Source organism: Porites lutea, chromosome 5, assembly GCF_958299795.1.
Source record: "Porites lutea chromosome 5, jaPorLute2.1, whole genome shotgun sequence".
Classification (NCBI taxonomy): domain Eukaryota; kingdom Metazoa; phylum Cnidaria; class Anthozoa; order Scleractinia; family Poritidae; genus Porites; species Porites lutea.
Window position 1 is genome coordinate 7,774,756 of NC_133205.1, and position 21,259 is coordinate 7,796,014.

The window sequence follows — 21,259 nt, forward strand, 5'->3', positions numbered from 1 at the left end:
CTCAACTTGAATCTGCCGTTTCAAAGTGCACTAAGCGATGGATCCTATTTTGCCATCGGCAACTCGTTTGAACCCTCTATTAAATAAATGCTTGGGGATATACTTTTTTAATATTTTTTTTTTAAATTTTTTAGTTAGTTAATAATAAATAGTGAAAAATTAGGGCACTCGAAAAATGTATCTCTTTCAACAGCCCTTTCGTGCAGACATTGATCCTCTCTGATCTAGATTTAACACAAAAAAAGAATTAGATACATTTGGATTCAGACTGAAGCGGGTAAAAGTGGAAACAATTTCGATAACGGTTTATGCATAAGTGAACACTAGATCGGCTTTGACACTTTACTGTCGTGTTATTTTGAGAAGTACTTAAGATATGATTGTTTAATTCATTTATCGTTTTTATACGTGTTCCTTATCTTATTAAGTTCATTTTAGTTAAAAGACTGGCACAGAATGTAAACATTGGATCGTGAGAACGAAAAACATCAACAAAATAATTACAATGGTGCTAAAAGCACTTAACGTACCTGTTGATACGTGCTGATTTTCGCTTTCTTGACGCCCTTTTGAAAATTGAAAAAGCAAAGTGTATACTGCGCAGTAAAGAACTACCGTTAGATACTTCATTGCACGTCGCTGGCTCTCGACTCAACAAGGACGTTTAACGATATATTTTTTATGATAAAATCACCCTTGTTTGACAGACAATGAAGTAAGATGAGCCACCTGCTGGGCACCCTCATCGCAGATTCATAGAAAAAATCACCTGATTATAGTTACCAGCTAGTAGATGTTGTCAAATCAGTCCGCTGAAAAAATAAAATAATAAAATAATAAAATAACAATAATAATAATAATATTAACAATAATCATAACTATAACAAAATTGTCAAATCTCATTGGCTATCAACTGCCCTGATTTCAGCCTAGCTAGCAAAACAAAATTTCGAATTTCTTGTGTTTTGATTTAAAAAACAGCCTATTATATTACAAATTTTGTTAAAGTTATGGTTGATTGGTAACAGAACTTCGTGTCGTCCAACTCGGTCTGTAATCATACTCGTGATTAAACAAATCGGACTCCCGCTACGCGGTCGTCCGATTTTGTTAATCACTCGTATGACCGACAAAATGACAAACTTAAGGAGTTTCGGTACAGTTTTCGTTCGAGTCGTTTCAGAGATATAAAAAAAAACCGCTCAAAGTCCAAATTTTGAATGAAGTTGCACTTAGACAGGTGGTGAGAAAACGGGTTAGTTTTCAAGAAGGCAAGAACGAAAATACACCAAAACTTCCTAGCATCGAAATATGATATTAAGCAGCATTCTGACGCTACTTAAGAATAATTTGAGTCACTTATAACGTTTTTTTTTAATAATCTATCACGGCTATTGAAAATTGAAGCTTTGAAATATATTTTCGTTTTAGTCGAATTCAAACATATAGAATTTTTTACTTCTTACGAAGATTGTTTGCTAAACACCAAACTTTAAGTTCCTAGTGCTGGATTTTCAGTAGCTGGTCTAGATCATACAAAATTCGGCTTTTATCAATATCAAATTATTTTGTTTATTGTTGTCATAGTAATATCGATTTTACTTAAAACCACATTTTCACAAATTTCAATCCATAGCCAATTACTGGTGAAAATTTTATAGCGATCGGACAAGGAAAAAAACACTTTTAAGGGGATTGCAGTGAAGAATATCGGTATGGCCTCTGAAAAACTATATCGAAACACCTTAATTTTATTTCTTAGTTTTATGCTAATCCGGCATTTTACAACCTTTCTCTCGGTTGACCCATCATAGCTGTATTCTTATTGTAATTATGGTTTGTAGATATTCATTTTCGGGATATTTTATAATTGTAAAATAGTTTTTACCCTTTTTAGTCTTATTCATATATATATTTATAGTTCTTTTTCTGAAACGATATGTATTTTTGGCTACTTAACTTTTGTTTTATAATTTTAGTTTGAGGGCCATTAGTTATTCAGTTGAAGTACTGTCCCGTGTTACCCTCGTTAAATAAAGTTGATTAGTATGTGTAATCAAATGGTGACGAGTGAAATTAGGGAATAATTTCACGCGCGTTTTGTCCAAATCTTAATAATTTCCCGAGCGCCAAAATTAAGGAGTAATTTGTCACCTATGATATTATTATTATTATTAAATGCCTGACAAATGCCCAAGCGGAAGGAGGGGGGAAGGCATGCTTGGAATTGACTGAGCCATTAATTCCCAGCAAGAAAAAACAATCTCTCCTAATCGCAAAAATTAGTTCACGCAAGACAAAAAAAATCACCAATCTGCAAAAAGATAATTTCCGAATAATTTTCAAATAGAGACTTAAATGTAAGCCATAGGAAACGCTAAACAAAATGGGCCACTTCCATGATACAGCCCCTTTATTTTGGTAGAAAAGAGCTTACGAAACGACGACGACGGCGTCAACAAGAACGGCAAAAAGGCAATACGTTTATACTGGCAAAATAACAACTGTGCACGTGCATCATGCTTTTTTGTATATTTCTTTGCCATCACTGCACGACTACGACGTGAAAATACCTAATTTCACGTTTTGTGGAGAACGCGAACACAAGACACAATAAAGAAAAACGACTTTCTTTTTCTTTTCCTTAACTTCCGTAGAGTCACTTAGAATTCAACTCCAGAAAAAAATGCCAACATTTGACAAATTGAACGAGATGGATAAAAGCGATAAAGGTTGAAGCAGCGCGACTTCACTTTTTAAGTGACGTTTTCGTAGCCTTTGCCGTCGTTGTTGCTTAATTAAGCTCCCTAGAATGTCGGCTAGACAGTTTGGCTGAGACTTTCTCTTTGTGCGAAGGCTGCTTGCTAGCAAGACCTCAAGTGAGCTCTCCAGTTCTCTTCCCTCGCTCCTTAGTCAAGAGCTTGCTGGAAGCCAAGCTTGTGAGTATCTACAACGAGGCATAGCAAGCTGAAAAAGGCCGGATAATGCGATCAAGTCCTATGTCAAGCTGTTCATTAAGGTTTCTGTGCTGTTTTCTTTCATTCTAGCAAGACCAAGTGCAAGACAAAATGTACTTGTGTCATCTACATTATGGAAGTTCCATTTTCTAGGACAAAGGCAAACTCATTTCTCTGTTGTTTGATCTTCGTCGCCCTCGTCGTCTACGTATTCGTCCAAGTCTCGCTTACAGCAGTGTATCGGGCAGGTGGGAGGGCATGGAACAGAATTAGGAGAACAGCTGCTTGGGCAAGCTTCAGATCAAAGATATGAAAAAATATAGGATATCAGGTAAAACACTCTTCTTTGCTGTTAAAAAGTTTACATAAGAGTCGAGATTGGCTATCTGATCTAATTATTATTTTACTATCCTTCACATAGGCTCGATTTCCCCCGTCTCCAGGGTCTGGACTTTGATCCTCCCCGAAGCTCTTTTGGGGAGATGAGTGGGGGCTCATTTTCCTGAGTATCGCTTGGTAATTTTAATGTCGAGCTTACATCGTATATCTTTTCACAATCCTTTACTGCGTACGTTATGATACAACCTCGCACGTTCTAAACTAATAACACGTAATACGCATACTAATCACTAGGCGTGTCACGCGTGCGGTCACGCCATTACAGTAATCGAACCAATCCTTCACCGATGTTATGTCTGATTAGTGATGACTTATACGTTAAAATAAATAAATTTGAAGAACCATCTGAAGTGTGACAATGATTCCTGGCCCCGGATGTTCAAAAGGTGGATACCGTTATCCAGTGGATAAATTTCTGTCCAGTACGAGATAACGCAATTGGTTTCCCTAATAGATATCCGCTGGATAGTGATTTATCCGGTTGATAGCGCTATCTAAACAACTGGGGCAAGATCATTATTTGATCTTCCTTCCTGTATCAACTCAACATTTTCACATTGACCATAATGCACCTTGTTAACCCTGTAATGTTGTTAATCACGAGTTCATCCCGTCACGTGATCCTTCAGTAAAAGTACCGAGTTATTCGAGACAAACAAGCATGGCGTTGTTTTCTTGTTCACTCGGTCAATAGTACAAACCATTTGCATAACCATTGTTTCCAATTTCTCCTGGGTATAACTGGCGTACGAAGGAAAATCGAAGACAACGCCGAGTTATGCAAAAATTTGGGGAAGTAAATTAGGTACATTTTGGCCTAGGTGAAAATAGTGAAATTTAGGAAGAATAAGGCTTTGTCATGGGTGCTAAATACATAAAATAAAAGTGTATCATTACCATGTAGGTGGTCAGCCGTCTTGGATTTATAATAGTGGTAATGGTAATGAACCGACCCATTGTCTGAAAAGAGTAAAAAAAAACAATTTCTTTTTTTATAAACTATGAAAAATAAAATTATTGGATAAATCGTATGTAAGAGGAGGCTGCCAACGTATATTGCTGTCTAAGATTAAGTAACCTTGTTACGGTTTAGAAGGGCGAGGATTTATATTGTAAAATCAGTATTGAATTCGAAAGCTACGTCATTGAGTAATCCATCAGTTGCAATATCAAAAAATTATTAATTAATTGTCTTCAATTATAACAAAAAAGAAAGCTATTGAACTGCTTAGAACAGGGAAGGCAACTATCATAATTAACTACCACGTTATAATTAAGTATACATACTGTCACTGTTATTATCAACTAAAAGAGCATAATTAGTTGTCTTTTCTTCAGAACTGATATCCACGCATTTCACAACGAAAAAAACTCTCTAGTAAATTTCGTAATGCAAATCAAGGGAAAAACAATTTATCAGTTACTATTTTTAACATCATCATCACCATCAACGTTATTATATGGTTACTATTAGCAAATGATTTACTTGCCTCTTGGCGTGGAAGGAGCACCTTGAATGGACGGACTATGTGGAGCATAAGCCGGCTGGGGTGCCGGTGCTGTGGACGGAGCCGGAGGAGATGGTGGGGCTAATGGAGGTTGGGACGGCGGAGCCGGATACGCTGGCGCAGGAGGTAAGGCAGGCGGAGGTGCAGCAGGAGGTGGTGGAGGAGGAAGAGGTGGTGACGGAGGAAGAGGTGGGGCTGCTGGAGCTGGTGGAGCAGCTGGCGGTGCAGCTGGCGGCGCATACTGTCCGGGAACAGATGAAGGGGGAGATGCGACCAGGGCTCCGGGGGCTGAACTTGAAGGGCCTTGTTCGGCTGTCACAGTTACGGGGAAAAAATAATCACAGTTAGAAACCACTGGCCTTGAAATACTTGGTTCCCCATTTAACAAGTCTTCTCGATTTCCACCTGGGTCTTTAGCGTAGAATGTCACGTGGCTGTGCAGTTGTGGTCGATCTATCAGAAGTTTCAGTTTAAAGCCAGATCCAGTGACGAGATATCCCTCGTGTTTTAGAGAAGAGTACAATGTAAAAGGAGAGCCAACCTTGTTGTCGAAGATTACCGCAACACAGTATGCTGTGATAAAAAGCAACAAGTTTGTGGTGAACAATGGTCTGCCTCGGATACAGGAAAGTCCATTTTTAAACATTCCAGAGGCAATTATTACAACGGAGTTACGTACATTATAGTAAGGGTCATAATGGGGGGTTTGTTCTGACGGTTAAAGGCTAAAAATTGTTAACAGTTACCTTCTTTTATTATTCCAACATGACGTCATTACCATACAAGAAAATTAAAAACATACCACAGTTGGAGTCAGACGATTTACAGTCGACTGTTCTTCCGGGTCGACCGATGATGATGATTCAGTGAAATAATAATTTTCTTTCTATTTCGTTTGTAAATGGGCCCTTGATGGGCTGCGTTAAAAAATTCAGCTTTTTGATGGTTGGCGGTTACGTCCTCGGTCGTCTGACGGTTAACGCCAATATGACCCTCTTGAGGAGGTGCGTTCACTGTGAGCAGTGTCCGTGGTTATCAAGTTGATCTGAATGCAGTCTGTTTAAACCTTCTCCAGTTATCCCCATCTGTACCCACTTTTAATTAATTTCTTTTTTTCTGTATTTTTAATAAAAGTTGAAAGCGGGGACAATATCTTTTGCTCGATAAATGGCTGCTTATTGGAAAGGTGGGTTTTGTGCGATTATTTGATGTTTCTTTCGGAAAGTTATAGCCATAAATACCGTAATAATATATAGATTTAGCCAGGGCTAAAAGCGAAGCTCCCATTAATGAATTTATATTTTAAATCAAACAATAAACTTGTAATCCACAAATCAGTAAACTTAAGGGCACATTCATGTGACGTTTGAGGGAAAGGATAAGTTATTTTAGAGTAAAACATCTTACATCGAGTTGATAGCCTAAATATATGTACACCCAAAAAATAGCAAACATCTTCTATCACATTCAAGAGCCATAATGGCTCTTGATCACAGTAGCTAGGTTAGGCCTCGAAAAAGAATTCTTGGAAAACAAATCAGGCCGCATTTTTCTGCGCTCGACAGGTTTACTTTACAAATTCTTGCCAACAAATCTGAGGGTGTGTAAACCAACCTTTTATACTTTTTATACATCACATCTGAGGTAAAACAGTACTTCTTATCATACAGACCTCGGACAGAATACGGCATTTCACAATTTTTCAATGTTCAGGACGATCAATCGTGGGCTTTTAGCGAAACCGTTCAAAAAATTTCCAAAATCACCCATACGGCCAGCCGGTTCTCATTTTTTAGTGCGAGCTGTCAGTGTGGTCGAGTGTTTGAATGAACTTTAATGGAGATACGCTTCAACATAATAACGAATTTATTATCATTATTTTTTGTTATTTAATGGTTCCAGTTATAACGATGTGTAATCTTATAAAGCGTTTGATACGCGCGACATTTCTAAGAACTCCTGCAAGCGATGTTCATGAATGATGAAAACAAACACCACGGACAAGCGATTAAAATTGCAAGAGAGACTACTAACAATCAATAAGAGAAATATAATTCGGTAAAACATTTACAGAGACAACAATTTTCATTCACGAAGACAAGTATTAAAGTGTCTCTAAAAATCCTGAGTCTTTAAGCTTAAAGCTTAAGCTTAAGTTTATTTTGTTTTACTTTCAGCCGGCCTCCCGGTGTTTGTTTTTTTTTCAAAGATGAACTCCTCGAAGCAAGAAAATCACTCAAAGTTTTCCTTCTACAGCCAAATTTATAACTAAATATTCTTCGGAACGTTTTTTTTCTATTTGCCGTGAGAAAATGTATCTGAAGGCCTTTTAAATCAAACCTGACATTAGATCAGATCATTGACTCAAATCTTAACAAACGTGCAAAAACTTGCCGCATAAACTGTGCTCGACTTCATGAAATTAGATATAACAAAAACAAACACCAAATACAATAATTACTCAGGCTTACCATTCGAGATTCAGTTCCTGAAAGATATCAAGGAAGGCCATAGTTGATTGAGACTTTTAAACCCTCTTACGCATTGAGCAAGGTGTAAGACGAAAACGATGCCATCCGAAATCAGATTACCCAATTTTGACAAGAGACGTATTTCTCAACCAAAAACCCAATAAACAAACCAGCCATGGATAACAGAAGACTCTTGATAGCAGCTGTATTTCATTTTGTACATTCAGTGGAAAAAGACAGTTAAAAACATCACAAGTTGACACAAAACTCTGTCAGCTTTAGCTGTCAACTTTCAAGATGCTGCATAACTTTTCCGCATGAACTCACCTGTCAAATTTTGACCAATCAGAGTACAAAAATTGGACGTAGAGCGTGACCAACGCGTGACCATGGTAACAAAAGGTCTTCCCCGCCTTTATTTTTTAAAAAGTGGCTGAATTAATTTCCGCGTCCGAGGTCAGTTTGAAATCAAAATCTTGACTGTGCGGGGCCATAGTGACATAAACACAACATATTTCATATGAATCATTGGAAAAAAAAGACTTGAGCCTGCGATCATTTAAAACTGGTAATTTGTCAGCGGATAACTTCAAAAAAGTACTCGACCTCGATGGGTCGACACTTGAGCCCGCAGTACGGTCAGGTGATACTGGTCAGCGGATATCCTGTTTTGACAGCTGTCAATTGATCACAACATTGATGTGCAATTAGTTTTCTATTGGGCTCCTAAACTAGAAAGTGTGAAAGTAAACATTGGTTTCCCTGTGGTGCGGACGGACGGTCGTACGGTCACGTGATTACCAAATTTTCTCGGATAGGTAGATTACCACATTTCCTTAGCTATGGGGCTCCGTCCACGCGCGCGCTTCGCGCGCGGGTGGAGCTCCGCTATGACCGAAGAGTCCCTCTTCCTATTTGCGCCATCCTCTCGACTCAAAAAATTTAAATAGGCGCTCATTTGACACCATATTTGTTTATCATCTCCCTTGATTGCTCAAGGGTATGATTAGGTGGCAGCAATTACTTCTTTTCTCGTATCAAAGGGAAGGGGGGGATTTATCAAGGGGAAACTTGTATTTGAGGAAGTTACGTATATTCATCGTCTATCTCTCACGTTTGTTAGAGGGTTGATGTGATGAACTCGCTCCAGCGGCGGAGGTGCCGGGACCCGCTTGACCCATACTCCCTTGTCCTGCCTGAGCTCCAGGCTGTGTTGGTCCCGCTGGGCAAACTGGTATACAGGTTGGTAGACCAAAAGGAGACGGTGGTTTATTCGAAACCAAATGTGGTGGATGAGGAAGAGGTTGTCCGCTTATTTCTGGAGTTTCCATTGGCCCAATAAAGTTTCTACAGTTCCTAAACTTGTCGCCATTTTTTTCTATTGGGTTGAGTATAAAGGCACAACGTGGAAGAACGTCTGGGTTACCACTGTAAAAGTCTAGAGCAAGTTTACTTATTTTGTGAACTCCACGATCTTCAGCCCTATTTTCCTCGCAGACATACCAGTCTTTGTGCATCGAATTGAAGAGAAAATTGCGAGTGTACGTCATGACGTCGTAGACAAAAAATGAACTGTCTTTATCTGGGGATTTAATAACATATAACAATTAAAATATTAAGACGGAACCCACCAGGAAATTGAGTAATTTTAATATTCAGTGGACAAAGTCCTTGTACCAGAATAATTTAAAGTTTTTCCGTTTGTAATCATTTATTTATACTATTGTTACATTTCAAATTTCTCTCATATCACTAATTCAACGGTTTTTGTTTTCATATAGCTGTACTTTTAACGTTCAGTTTTCTTCTAATTTAAATTTTCACCTGTTATCATACTATCACATTGCACGCTATCGCTTGCTCGCCGATGTTTTCCAAAAAGAACGAAAAGAAAAATAAAACAACGTAAGTGTACAGGCTAGCTATTCTCTATTTTAAATTTTAACGTCTTAGCTTTATCTTATCATTGTATGCAAGACCCTGAAGAAGAAGGCCTTGCCTTCCGAAATATTGGTAAAAGAAATATATACTCCCGACTGTAAAATCAGCCCGTGCTTCTTTTGTTTCTTTAAAGTAGGCATTCCACCTGAACTTCTCGCCAATCAGCTTACCTTCAACAGAATGCCGTCACGGATAAAAGGGCTAGGCTGCTACGCATGAAGAAAAGTGGCGGCTCGCGAAACTGAGTCTTTAAGTGTAGAGGAAAAACTTAATTTACTCTTTGAAACTTTCGCACGGTTTTCCAAATCCTAGCCTTATTTCAGTCCAAAACATTTTCCCATCCTTTTTTCAGAACTGGCCGGCCTCTGAAAGTTGTTCTCTGTTCGCCAATGTATAACCTCTCAATCTATAACCATATAAGCGAACATGAACACAGGAAGTTTGACGTTTTAGTCGTACAAAACAGCGTTGTAGTCGTGAAAAACAATGGCAAGGGAAAGACAAAAAAGCGTGCTGCACGTGCAATTTGTTTTTTTGCTAATTAGAAACGTTAGTCTTCAAGCCATTTTCATTGTCGTCCCCTTTGAGCATTACACGATTTAATTTTTTTTAGCACGTATTATTAACCAGAGCTTCGCTTTTAGCCCTGGCTAACTAAATAACAATTATTCACCGAAGTGGAGGTGGCTAGTACTGGATATTTACCGAGGCTGCGAAGCGGCGAGGTAAATATCCACTACTAGCCACCGACACTGAGGTGAATAATTGTTTTAGTATATACTAAAACAGTGAGATAATTGAGCACAAAATGATGATTTTTAACTCATTTACTGTTGCCAACGATTACAATTTTGGCGCGCGATGACTGAACAGCCGCAGTCGTCGCTTTTTCTTAGCGACAAATAAAACTTTTGAAGGCGTTTGTTTAGCTCTTGCGGGGTAGTTTCTTCAAAAGGAGTTGTGAATTCTGTTTGTATTTAAAATAATTCTATAAAAAAGATTATTAAATTTAGTTTTAAGCTTATTTATGAACAAGTCAACTAAATAAAGTAACGCAAGACTTAAGCGTAATTTGCATTTGTAAACAAAAAACATTTTCACCGGTTTTATCGATAACTATTCAAGTCAAAAAGGCAAAGCTTTACCTGTTAAAACTTCCAAACCGAACTTCGTCACCTTCTTCATGTATTTCGGAAATAGCTTGCTTGATTAGTTGTGAAATTTCTTAGTTTTGATACGGCAGCAAACCGGGAAAGCATTTTGCTCGCAACCTACGCGAGTTTGGCGTCGCTCGCTCGGAGAAACTGGAGGTGAATCAGTGAATAGTGCAGGATATTCACTGATTGAGTAGCCAATCAGAGCGCGCGAAACACACTATCCACTGTTTTAGTATATATTAGCTGATATAGTAAGGAACCCTTTCTAAGGATCACACCGAGAACCAAGGGAGGATAGACGAGCACAACGCAAACAAGGGTAAAAATAATGCCCTATTTAAGGATGGAAGCCCTAAAAATCCATATGGCCCATATATGGGTGTACCTCCCACGGTTACCTTGTTCAAGTGAAGTCAACAAAAGTAATTTTTATTATTAAGTATTTGACACTAGACGATCTTATTCATCTGAAAAAAAAAACGTTTATAGCTGAATAACTAATAAATTTATACGTTCTCGTGGTTCCATTTAAAACCGTATCCGTATTCAGATATATAGACCATAATGGGCAAAGCTATACCCATTTTTGTGTCAAAAACTGTACCATTTGGGGCGGCACATGCCCACATATCATAGCTTATATAAGGTAGCACCACATCCCGCGGCTTGGATCTAAAAGCAAAAGATTCTCATGTATACCTACCGAAAAGTTCCGTCCCGTCTCTCTTTTGAAGAATGAAGTGATAGTTCTTTTGGCGCAAGAAATATCCTGGCCAACATGCAGATTCAAAGGAAACTGTGTCTCTCGATGTGCTGGCTACTTTTGACAAGGCAGGAATACGGGTAATAAATACCTGACAAAATTTATCTAAGTAGAATAAACCATATTTTGATCTCCAGCAATCGTTGAGAAAGGCATTTTCCTGGCTGTACGGTGCAACCATTGAATGAAAAGTATACATTCCATTTGCTACGACTAAGACAAAGAAATAATGAACAAATAATTTAGAAAGACATATTTAAGTATAATGAAAATAACAGAAAAGTACAAGAACAACAATAAACGAATCTTTATACAGGATAATCCTTTTTTATATTTCATTGCTTTAATAACTCTAAAAGGTAACAATTATGATAGATTAATCAATTTATTGCAACTTGCAAAATTTATTAATAGAAAACTATAAGTCATATGACTTCTACTAATTCAGATAATGCTAGTTAGACCTATATCAATAACAACAACAACAATAATTTATTTAACCTCGTTATCGTCTACGAGTACAAGTGCTCGTTCAAAATACGAACGTGCATTAAATCTTAAATTATAATAATAATATCTAGTATAAAAAAAATAAACATATAATCTATAATCTATGTACACATGAACATAAAAAATTATAGAAATTACAAAAAAAAAATTGAAAATATAAAAATTACAGCTGAATTGATCTTAGCTTAGACTTAAAAATATTAACATTATGGGCCAGCTTGACATCTTCTGGAAGTTTATTCCATAGTTGAGCGCAAGAAAGAATATTCGTTTGATGTTTTCTTTTTTTTACTTTCACCCGCGGTTGTTGAGCCTTATGCCGCTCAAAGGTGAAGAGGTAAAGATCGAACCCCCCAAAATTATGAAAAACTTTGAAAACCCAGTAAATGAATGAATGAATGCATACATGCATGAATGGCTAACTAAATGAATGAATCAGAATAGATGCATGCATGCATGTATGCATGGATGCATGAATGCAATGGTGGAAAGATGAATTCATCTCTTCTATGGTTTCAATTTATTGATAAAAGATGATACTTCAAAGGCAAATACAAACTTTTCAGATAACTATTCACTATTGCCTCGTTATCTATCTTCAAAACTTACATTTGAATTTATTCTTAGTAATTTGATAGAATGGTTTTAAACGTAAAAATGGTCTTGTAAAAACAGCTACACCGTCTATTCAAACATTAGCGGGTTTCCCAAAGCAAAACGTAATTTGCTAGTATCGATAACATTATCTGACTTACTTTTCCTCGCTCCCCCGGCCTTCCAGACCAAATTAAGTGCCATTAATTGTGGATCTTCTCCTGGTTTTGGTATATACGTCACTTTGGCAGGTTTTATTGTGCCAGAGCTGGCTCCCCCTGTTCCAGCACTTCCATTTCCAACGCCTACACTTGCAGCACCGGAAACCTGAGAGCCTCCTCCACCAGCAGCCGCTGCACCTCCTGCTGCAGCACCACCAGACGAGCTACTTCCTGTACCGGTGCCCCCAGTAGCCCCAGCACCTACAGCACCCCCTGATCCTCCGGCTCCAACGGCTCCCCCGGTTCCCCCAGCAGCACCTGCCGCTGCACCTGCACTTCCTGCAGCTGTCGTAGCTCCACCACTACCAGTAGCTCCAGCCGTCCCACCTGTTCCAGCAGTTCCAGCCGAGCCTGCACTTCCGCCGGCTCCACCAGACCCACCTACCCCGACAGTCCCTCCAGCCCAAGCATTCGCTGCTGCTCCTGCAGCTGCACTAGCTCCTGTCATTCCAGGTCCAGTGACTGAGACCACGTTACCATCCACTACGTTAATCTTATATTTATGCCCGTCGTTACCATAAAGATTGTTTAATCCATCCTCCAGTGTTTTTGTAATCATTCTGATGGCTGCGTTTTCTCCTGCAGTTCCTCCAGCCCATGCTCCAGCTTGTACCCCTGCCATTGCACCAGCTTTAGCTCCTGCTTTTGCGCCTGTTTTCTGGGCCCATCTTTCGCCAAAAGATAGTCCAGCCTTCGCACCAGCTTCCGCGGCTACCTTAAGCAAAATGGCTTGGTAGGAGAAGTTTTGATCTGTTCATAAGAACAAAATAGTAACTAATTTTACATCGAAATGAACAAAGTCAGTCTTTACTTTTAAGTTCCTCGCCATGCGAGTTTTACATGATTTTGTCGGAATTCGCATGCATGCTTGAATCTTTGACGCATGGATCTCTAGCGAGGTAGCCTGAAACACGAGGCGGCAATATAACGGGCTCACGGGTGTCCACAGTTACCTAGCAAAACCCTGCAAAAAACGCCATTTTAGCGGCCACGAAATGCTTTTGGCGATGAGTTTCGACTGTGGAGGTACTTTAAAAAGAAATGGACGCGATTTAGGCCGTTAAATTCAAAATAAGACCGAAAATCGAGGTAGAGAACATTTTTTGGCGTCTTACTTAGCAGTCGAGTTTTATCGTATATCGGCTCTACAGGGCATTTGTTCTTCGAACGCAAAAAAGGGGTCCAAATCCGGCTCTCTAAAGTCAAAACCCCGCTTTTTTCCTGGAATACAACTTTGAATTCATGCTTGACGTTTAATACGGCTTGACCAGCTTTAAACTGCGTTTTCACTTGAGGCTCATATCTGGTTCATTACGTAGCGTCTTGGTAAGTACGTACCTCACCTAGGAAGCAAAGGTTTCGAGTTTGAATCTTGGATAAATCTATCACTTCGTTAACGGCAATGTTTTTTTTACTTGAGGCTCTGGTTCATTATATAGCGTTGTGGTAAGTACGTACCTTACTTAGCAAGTAAGGGTTTAAAAGTTTGAATCTTGGATAAACCTATCATTTCGTTAATTATTTATTATCTTCGATTATCTTTTTTTCTTTCTTTCTTGGCTTCGTCTCTCTTTATTTCTACTACCTGCCCTTACCCTGAGCTCATGAGGTTCTGCGATCGAATTTCTTAAATTTATTTATTCCAAATATTTCTCACTTTCTGATTGGCTCAAATCCCACGGTTGATTCTTCATAAACAGCCATCGTTGACCAAATTTGGAAGACGTTTGCGATGGCAAGTCCTGGGGACGAGGTTGAGTTGTTTTGGTAGAGCAGTAGAAGATGGCGGAACATTTCACGCGTTTCGCGAAGAAGAAATAGGCTAACTACTGCATGCCTCAAAACATAGCAAGAACAACAAGACTACAATTGGACCGACGACTTTTGCTATTTGGAGAATAACTGCAGAACTGAACATCCCTTTATCATCCAATAATCTTTAATTGCCAACGAGGCAACCGAGCTAAGAAGCGAGGTTGACTCAGCGACAGAATTATAACGCCGCGCAATGTAGGCAAAAACTCTCAAATTCTGCGTAACCCTCTAAAATTTGCATTTTTGACCATATTTGGGTGCAAGGAAGACCCCATATTTGGGTAGTGACGTGATGGTCTTGTGTTTACAACTCGTGGTTCAAGATTGGGTGATTCAGGTGCAGCTGTTCGTTGTCTGTTCAAGAGGACCTAACTGGTGAGCAAGCTTTAATACGATTTCTAGTTTGAAAGGGCAATTAAGTGCTCTGGTTTGCTTTATAAATTGTGTTTAAAGCAGCAGCTGATCAAGGAGTAGGGTTTTACGCTCAAATTTTTGTCAGAACTAGCTTGTCCTTTGCAGCTCAATTTACCTTGAGGTAGCGTGTTCGCTTCTCGACTCAGAACCACGGTTTTCAGAGTTCTCTGTTGCTTTGTGAATTGAATTTTGAGCGGTAGTTGATCAAGCCATAGGGTTATATTCTCAAAACTTATATGAGAACCAGCGTTTTCTTCGCAGGTCGATTTACATTGAGCCGGTCCTTACTTTCCGTGAGGAATGGAACGTATTTGCGGACCTTTTTTTAAGAATTTATTTATGTCTTTCGAGAGATTTTGTCAACCAGCATGTTTTTTTGCTGCTTGATTCACATTGAGACAGCCCAAAACTCCCGTGAGGAGAGCAACGAATTCAGTGCGTACCTTTTGTTTTTCATACTAACATTATGCCTTTCAAGAGACTCTTTGTCCTGTGACACTCGCTCACTTGTATTTTATTCAAGTTTATATTTTTATACCTCTAATACATTCCGCCCCATTCTTGCGCGCTTTTCACATATTTTACTTTACACCATATTTTGTCTTATGTATATTACCACGCGAATATTTTTCTAATCCCCGATGACGCTGTTGCTCGGAATTTACTTATTATTTTTAATTTCATCAGTCAAAGGCCTCATTTGAACTATATTTTTCTTTCTAAAGTTTATAGCTTTGATACAATGGAATTTTCCATGAAACATAAGTGCTAACTTGCAAATATTTACCAACAAAGCTTCAAGCCATGTTGTTATTGTTTAATAAAAGTGAAATCCTAGAATGTGCCAAAGTTGTTGTTTTGAAGTTGGGTGCCATCCTTTTCTATAGCGGAATCCATTTTTAACCTCTAAAATTATGAAAAAAAATATCGCGAAGATCTGAATAGGCACATTCCACAAAAGATAAACGAATTCGCCTCGTTGGCACTTGCCGGAAGGTACCCCTCGTTAAAAGTATAAAAACCGATTGAAGCTTCGCTTTTAGGCTTGGCTGAAACTATATATCTATCAAAATCTGCCAAAGGCTAATTCTTCAGTAGCCTGAGCTGTTTTCTATTCACCTGTTAAAGATGCGAAACATTATTTCCTGCATTTGCTGCTCAAGGTTTGCGGCTCTGCGTGAAAAGTTGTTTGCCTCGGCTGCCCAGCTATTTGGAAATAGATGGCATTGTGCCTCTGGTAAGGAAAACATTAATTGGCTCCTCATTGTATTTCTCTGAATACTGATTTCAAAATGACGTTAGGTTGTTCCAGTTTGCCCAATCGTTAATTTCTCTGTCCAGCGGTTTTTGCTAACTACTCGATACTTTGTGCGTGTTTTTGTTTGTTTGCTTGTTTTGTTTCGTTTTGTTTTGTTCGATCGTGACTTTTCGACGTTAACAGTGCTTCCAAATAGATCACACTCACACTTGTGACGTATAAGCCCGAAAGATACGTTCTCCTAGTCTTGGCCGCTATGAATGGATAAATAGCACCCCCAAAGGAGTGTTCAATTGATAAACTGGGTCGTTGAGAACTTGTTAACTCTACGGAATTATACAAATGAAAAAAAAACGTTTTAATTCGACAGTGGAAAAATGCATCTCATTCGTCGTACGGATAAATCAAAGGAGTGTTCAATTGATAAACTGGGCCGTTGGGAACTTGTTAACTCTACGGAATTATACAAATGAAAAAAAACGTTTTAATTCGACAGTGGAAAAATGCATCTCATTCGTCGTACGGATAAATCAAATCGTTGTCAACTAGGAATTAAAATACTTGAGATCGTGAGTTGTCAAAACAGACATAACTGTCCCATTTCCTGATTTGACCAATAGTCAACTTGAATCTGTTTTCCTTTTTCATAAAAAAAAAACTTCTCTTCCATATTTCTTGTCCCGTAAGCGGGAATACACAACCGAGAGGATTAAGTCCGATTGTCAGATAAGGGAATCCAAGACAGTCTTGGATTGTCGATTCCAAGCTACAGATTCCTGACTCCAAGGACTGGATTCCCGATTCTTGTCAGTGGAACTGGGATTCCGGATTCCAATCGTTAGTGGGATTCCGGATTCCTTGAGCTGTATTCCGGACACTACAGAAAGCCAGGATTCCAGATTTACAAGAAAGCATTTCTGGATTCCAGATTCCACAGGCAAAAATTTTCGGGACTCCGGAATTCGGATTTCTTTACGTGGGGGGAAAGAAATTTCCAGCGTATTGTCACAATAGGCTCTAAATGAAGTTGTCGATTCGAAGGACTCTACTATGCATTGTTATTATAATAACAATATGCATCATTCCCGGACTTCGACAACTCATCCCGCTGAATCGAGAGAAATCTTCCTCCCAACCATTGTCTGCACTCTGACATCTTAATCAGCCCACGCTGGGAGGTCACTGAAGCACTGGACTTGTTATTTACAAATTTCAAGTCCGTCCCTGACCGCCAGATTGATTTGTTCTCGGTAATTCCGAGTTCCAATTGTCGGCGGCCAAGCTCATAAAATAGCCAACTGGCATCATAATGGTTTGCCTCCCACCAATCAAGTATTTATCATCATCATCATCATCGTCGTCGTCGTCATCATCATCATTTATCATTTGGTACTAATATAAAGGTCACTACCGGCATCTGATGCTGAGAGAAATTACATGCACACGCTATATACCGTGGGCAAAAAAATGGATTGGCACAACTTTTATCATGTTTTCCATATATTTACACCTCAGTGTTTAAATGTTTGCGAGATATTTGCGAGGAGCAAATTTGTGCAAATCCATTTTTTCGTCCGGTGATATATATTCGATGTCACACTGGATGGTAAACATACCGTAAATCCTCTATTAAGCCGCACTCTCAAATAAGCCCCCCGCCTCTCTAATAAGCCTCCGCTTTTCAGTGGAAGAAAGTTAATATGCCCGCCCTCATCTCCCCTATTTATTCTTCGCTAATAAATGATAGACTGTATTAATCAACCACGACTTTAAAACTTCGTGTGGACTGATCCAGGATGGCTTATATTTACCAACTGGAAGATTGGACTTGATTCTGATCCTTGGCTGCATGACCTAAATTTCTTGTACTTCAGCTTTTCCACTTTGTATTCTAATTCTTTATGGAGAACTAATACCATTGTCGTTTCTAAATTAAATAAGCCGCCCCACTTTCAAATAAGCCTTCCGTCTCCATTAAGCACCCCCCCCCTCAAATGGGCTTGAAATAAATAGCCCCCCACCTAGGGGGGGGGGGGGGCTTAATAGAGGATTTGCGGTAAGTGTAAACTTGCCTAGTCCCTATAGAGTGTTTTCACATGACGTCACGACGGCCATATTGGTGTCCCATAACAATAAAACGGCGGCCATGTTGGTGTGTCCCAAACCAGTCCTGTGGGAGATGAACTCTTTTCTTATGCAAATGCTTTCTTTTGTTCCAATAAATTTGCATAGCTGCTGCTGGCCACGTGAGTGAAAACACTCTATTGACTGAGAAGGCCTTGGAGAACGCTGTACAGGGACTAGGGGAAAGTGCAAACATGAACATTCGTTGATTGCTAGTAAAAAAACCGTTCGAAGGGGACAGTAACTCTTTGCCAGTAAGATGAAGATTACAGGGCGCTTCTCATTGTTAGAACCGGTCGACCAGACCGCTACAGTGGTAAAGAGAATTTCTAGGCTCTATTAATCAAGACTATTTAACCAGATCAGCCTATTCATTTATGGTATATTCTGCATTGGTAGGTTGTAGGGAAAATTTCGAGAAAAACCTAGAATTTTTTTAGGTCAAAATAACCAGTTCGATTCGATCGCGGGCCAGTTCTGACTTTCAGTAAGCGCATGTCTAATAATTACAATTCCATTGCGTAGTATTTCGCCTGCATAGCAGGCGCTTTATCAGCCAAGTGAGGCATACGCGGCAATTGCGCGAAGCGCAAAATGCTGCGTTCGCCTTGCTTGGATTATACAGCGCCTGTCATGCAGACTGGATAACATTTGCCTCTCTGGATCAAACCCCTTCATTGGTCAATCACCCCAATAATACGAATCAATTTGGTATGTTCAGTTGCACTGTTGAGTATTCACCGATCTACTGACGTGCTTGTCTTCAAAGACTTCGATCAACCGTAACCCCATTATCCCCTTATCTCTTTTTTTCTGAAACTAAACTCGTCTTTCTTGCATGCCTAATTAAGATTAAGGTACAAATTTTTAGAATCAAATTAGATGCCCTCACAAAGCATGAAGCAGTGGAACAAAATACGTCCTTGCTCGAGCACCGAAATAATCAGCCCAACGCTGCGGTTGCTGGAAATCAGGAAGACATATTGTTTTCGGTGGCAGCCTTGGATAACGAGAGTCCATGAGGAGGAATTTCACACGCTTGTAGTCTATCCGGTCCCATCTTTCCAAATAGATGCCGTTGGTAGCTGAAATGGAAACAGTTTCACTGGAATGTTGTAAGTGAAATCTCTACCCTTTCATCTCCCTGACGCCTCTCTGTATATATAGAGCGCGGCCTCCGGGCTCTTCTGGCGACTAAGAAGTCGGACGATAACGTCTAATTGAGCCGTAGGCAAAGACTAGAGTGACAGAGATACGAGTAGAGTGTAGAGAGTAGACATTCGAGTCACAATTCTGACATTTTGTAGGCAATCCTTCAGCTAAGTGAACGGGTTAATATCTTCCAAGGCCGAGTTGTTCAAAGCTGGGTTGAGATAACCCAGGGTTAGTGCGAGATTTGAATTCAGATTTGCAAGCTTAAAGAACATTTCAGTTTTAATTCTTTTTGCCCACAAGTTGATGATTGGAAGAAAATTATCCGAGAAGATGCTTTTGAACCAGGGAAAAAGCGCTAATCGTCCCTCGAACAACTGGGCTCAGCGGTGTTTTGCTTTGATGTAATTTCACCTTATTCAGACAAGTCAGAAAACTGACTAACATATTTACTAGGAGTTTCAACTTGCAAGTAAGTGCTGGCGTCAGAGTCGGAAGAAAATACGGAGAATACATTTTGCGAATTAGGGTGGGTAAGCCTTAGAATTTAAAAGGAATAAATATGATATTTTTGAGTATTTGTGAAGTATAAAAGGGGAGAGTCCTTCGAGTAAATTTCCAGAGTGCAAGCAGATGAAAAACGAGGTCTGAGTTTCAATGAATTGCCTTTTGATATATTTTATAGATTTCTTTATTTGCCGTTGAAGTATTCATCAAGGTCACAAACGGTTAAGTGGTGAGTCCCGAGGAAGACCAGAGATTTTAATGATCTTCTATCTCAACAATTTTTGCCAATTCGCGAATGGCGGTGCGAAAGCATTACTAATACATTTTCAACAATAATCAAGGTCAATGGGCGAACGACAGTTTAATGTGGTGTTCGAGAAGATATAAAGCAAACAATTGGACCTGACGGTAGCCTGCGTGGCAGGCGCTTGCCAACGCGACAATCAAATAATTTTTTAAGTTGACTGGTTAGCCATAAGGAGATAGCTTCAAAGAGCAATATACATTTTGAATCCAAGGTTCCAAGCTATTTCTTTCGCCTCAACGAACAAATGTAATTTAATGGTCAAATTATCAGCTGAATTGCTTAACTCGACATGTACAGATTTTGACATAACGATCAAATTTAACTCCCCAACGGGCGAAAATAATACTTTGATTTGCATGTACCGAAGTTAGCTTTAGACGCAAGGCTGGTTAATCTGGTTAATGCCTCGCACCGTCCAGTCCTTTCTCCCGAGACAAGCAAGCCAGAGTCGGCAGTTAAATCCGAATGGAGGTATGTTTGCCTGGCACTTCACTACTGCTGAATGTACAGAGAAAAAAACTATTTCCAAAAAGGAGGATCTGATCGTTATCTTCGCGCGCACCTCCATATGTATTTGCGAATCGGCAAAAAGAGCAGCCAAACACATAATCCTCCCGTCCTCCAAGAGATTCATCACTAAAACGCTCTGGATGGAGACATTGATGAATACTTCCAAAAGTAAATTAAATAATGACATCTAGAAAATGAAAAAAAAAAATTGCTTAACACTCACCTCGCTTACTTCCCTGCTAGCAGAGGTATCTCACGACGAGACAAAAATTTTTCCCTCGTTGTGAGAGACCTCTGCTAGCAGGGAACTTGTTTACAATCTGCCTGCACCCTGAAATTTATTCGAAGTCCAAGTGCGTTTCACGTGTTGTCATCGTACAAGAGCGAATACCACGGATAATAAGCAAAACTAATCGACTGCGCATGCTTCTGATCTTACATCCAACAAATACGGAAATACGACAAATTTTGGCTTTTTCCCGCTATTGTAGAGAATAGTGTGCTGGTTCTCATGAGGCTCGTCAGCAATCAAAAACGCTACCAAGAGGAATTTTCGTTGTTTATAATTTACTTTATTACTCACTGTTACAGGATGGCTTCCAAGAACCAAATGCTCGCCGCTTTCTAAGCAGTTCACGGTTCACGTTCCCT

At 39.4% G+C, this 21,259-nt stretch overlaps 3 protein-coding genes across 3 annotated transcripts in view; all 3 read right to left on the reverse strand.

Moving 5' to 3' along the window:
* The window catches only part of LOC140937839 (uncharacterized), a 43,679-nt gene extending 43,118 nt beyond the window's left edge, over positions 1-561 (reverse strand). Inside the window, exon 1 of the mRNA XM_073387415.1 lies at positions 531-561. The gene's annotated coding sequence lies outside the window, so the exon portion shown is untranslated. The remainder of the gene's footprint in view (positions 1-530) is intronic.
* A 2,521-nt stretch (positions 562-3,082) lies between these two features.
* Positions 3,083-8,912, reverse strand: LOC140937126 (uncharacterized). The gene is made up of 4 exons (XM_073386657.1): positions 8,450-8,912; positions 4,847-5,437; positions 4,254-4,316; positions 3,083-3,251 (listed from the first exon to the last, which is right to left on the reverse strand). The coding sequence occupies exons 1-4, from the start codon at positions 8,883-8,885 to the stop codon at positions 3,124-3,126; spliced, it is 1,218 nt and encodes a 405-aa protein (XP_073242758.1). The 5' UTR covers positions 8,886-8,912; the 3' UTR covers positions 3,083-3,123.
* Positions 8,913-10,892: 1,980 nt separating this feature from the next.
* Positions 10,893-21,259, reverse strand: part of LOC140937840 (uncharacterized) — a 23,459-nt gene continuing 13,092 nt past the window's right edge. The window contains exons 4-6 of the mRNA XM_073387416.1: positions 12,462-13,271; positions 11,137-11,409; positions 10,893-10,900 (exon numbers count right to left, since the gene is read on the reverse strand). Of these exons, the coding sequence (XP_073243517.1) occupies positions 10,893-10,900; positions 11,137-11,409; positions 12,462-13,271 (1,091 nt within the window). The remainder of the gene's footprint in view (positions 10,901-11,136; positions 11,410-12,461; positions 13,272-21,259) is intronic.

Excerpts from the sequence above, each read along its gene's own strand:
- LOC140937126 (XM_073386657.1), bottom strand. The coding sequence starts at position 8,885 with ATGACGTACACTCGCAATTTTCTCTTCAATTCGATGCACAAAGACTGG. Across the intron at positions 5,438-8,449 it reads ACATCAACCCTCTAACAAAC|CATACTGTGTTGCGGTAATC; the intron begins GTGAGAGATAGA and ends TTTTTATCACAG. Across the intron at positions 3,252-4,253 it reads GACGGCTGACCACCTACATG|CTTGCCCAAGCAGCTGTTCT; the intron begins GTAATGATACAC and ends TTTGATCTGAAG.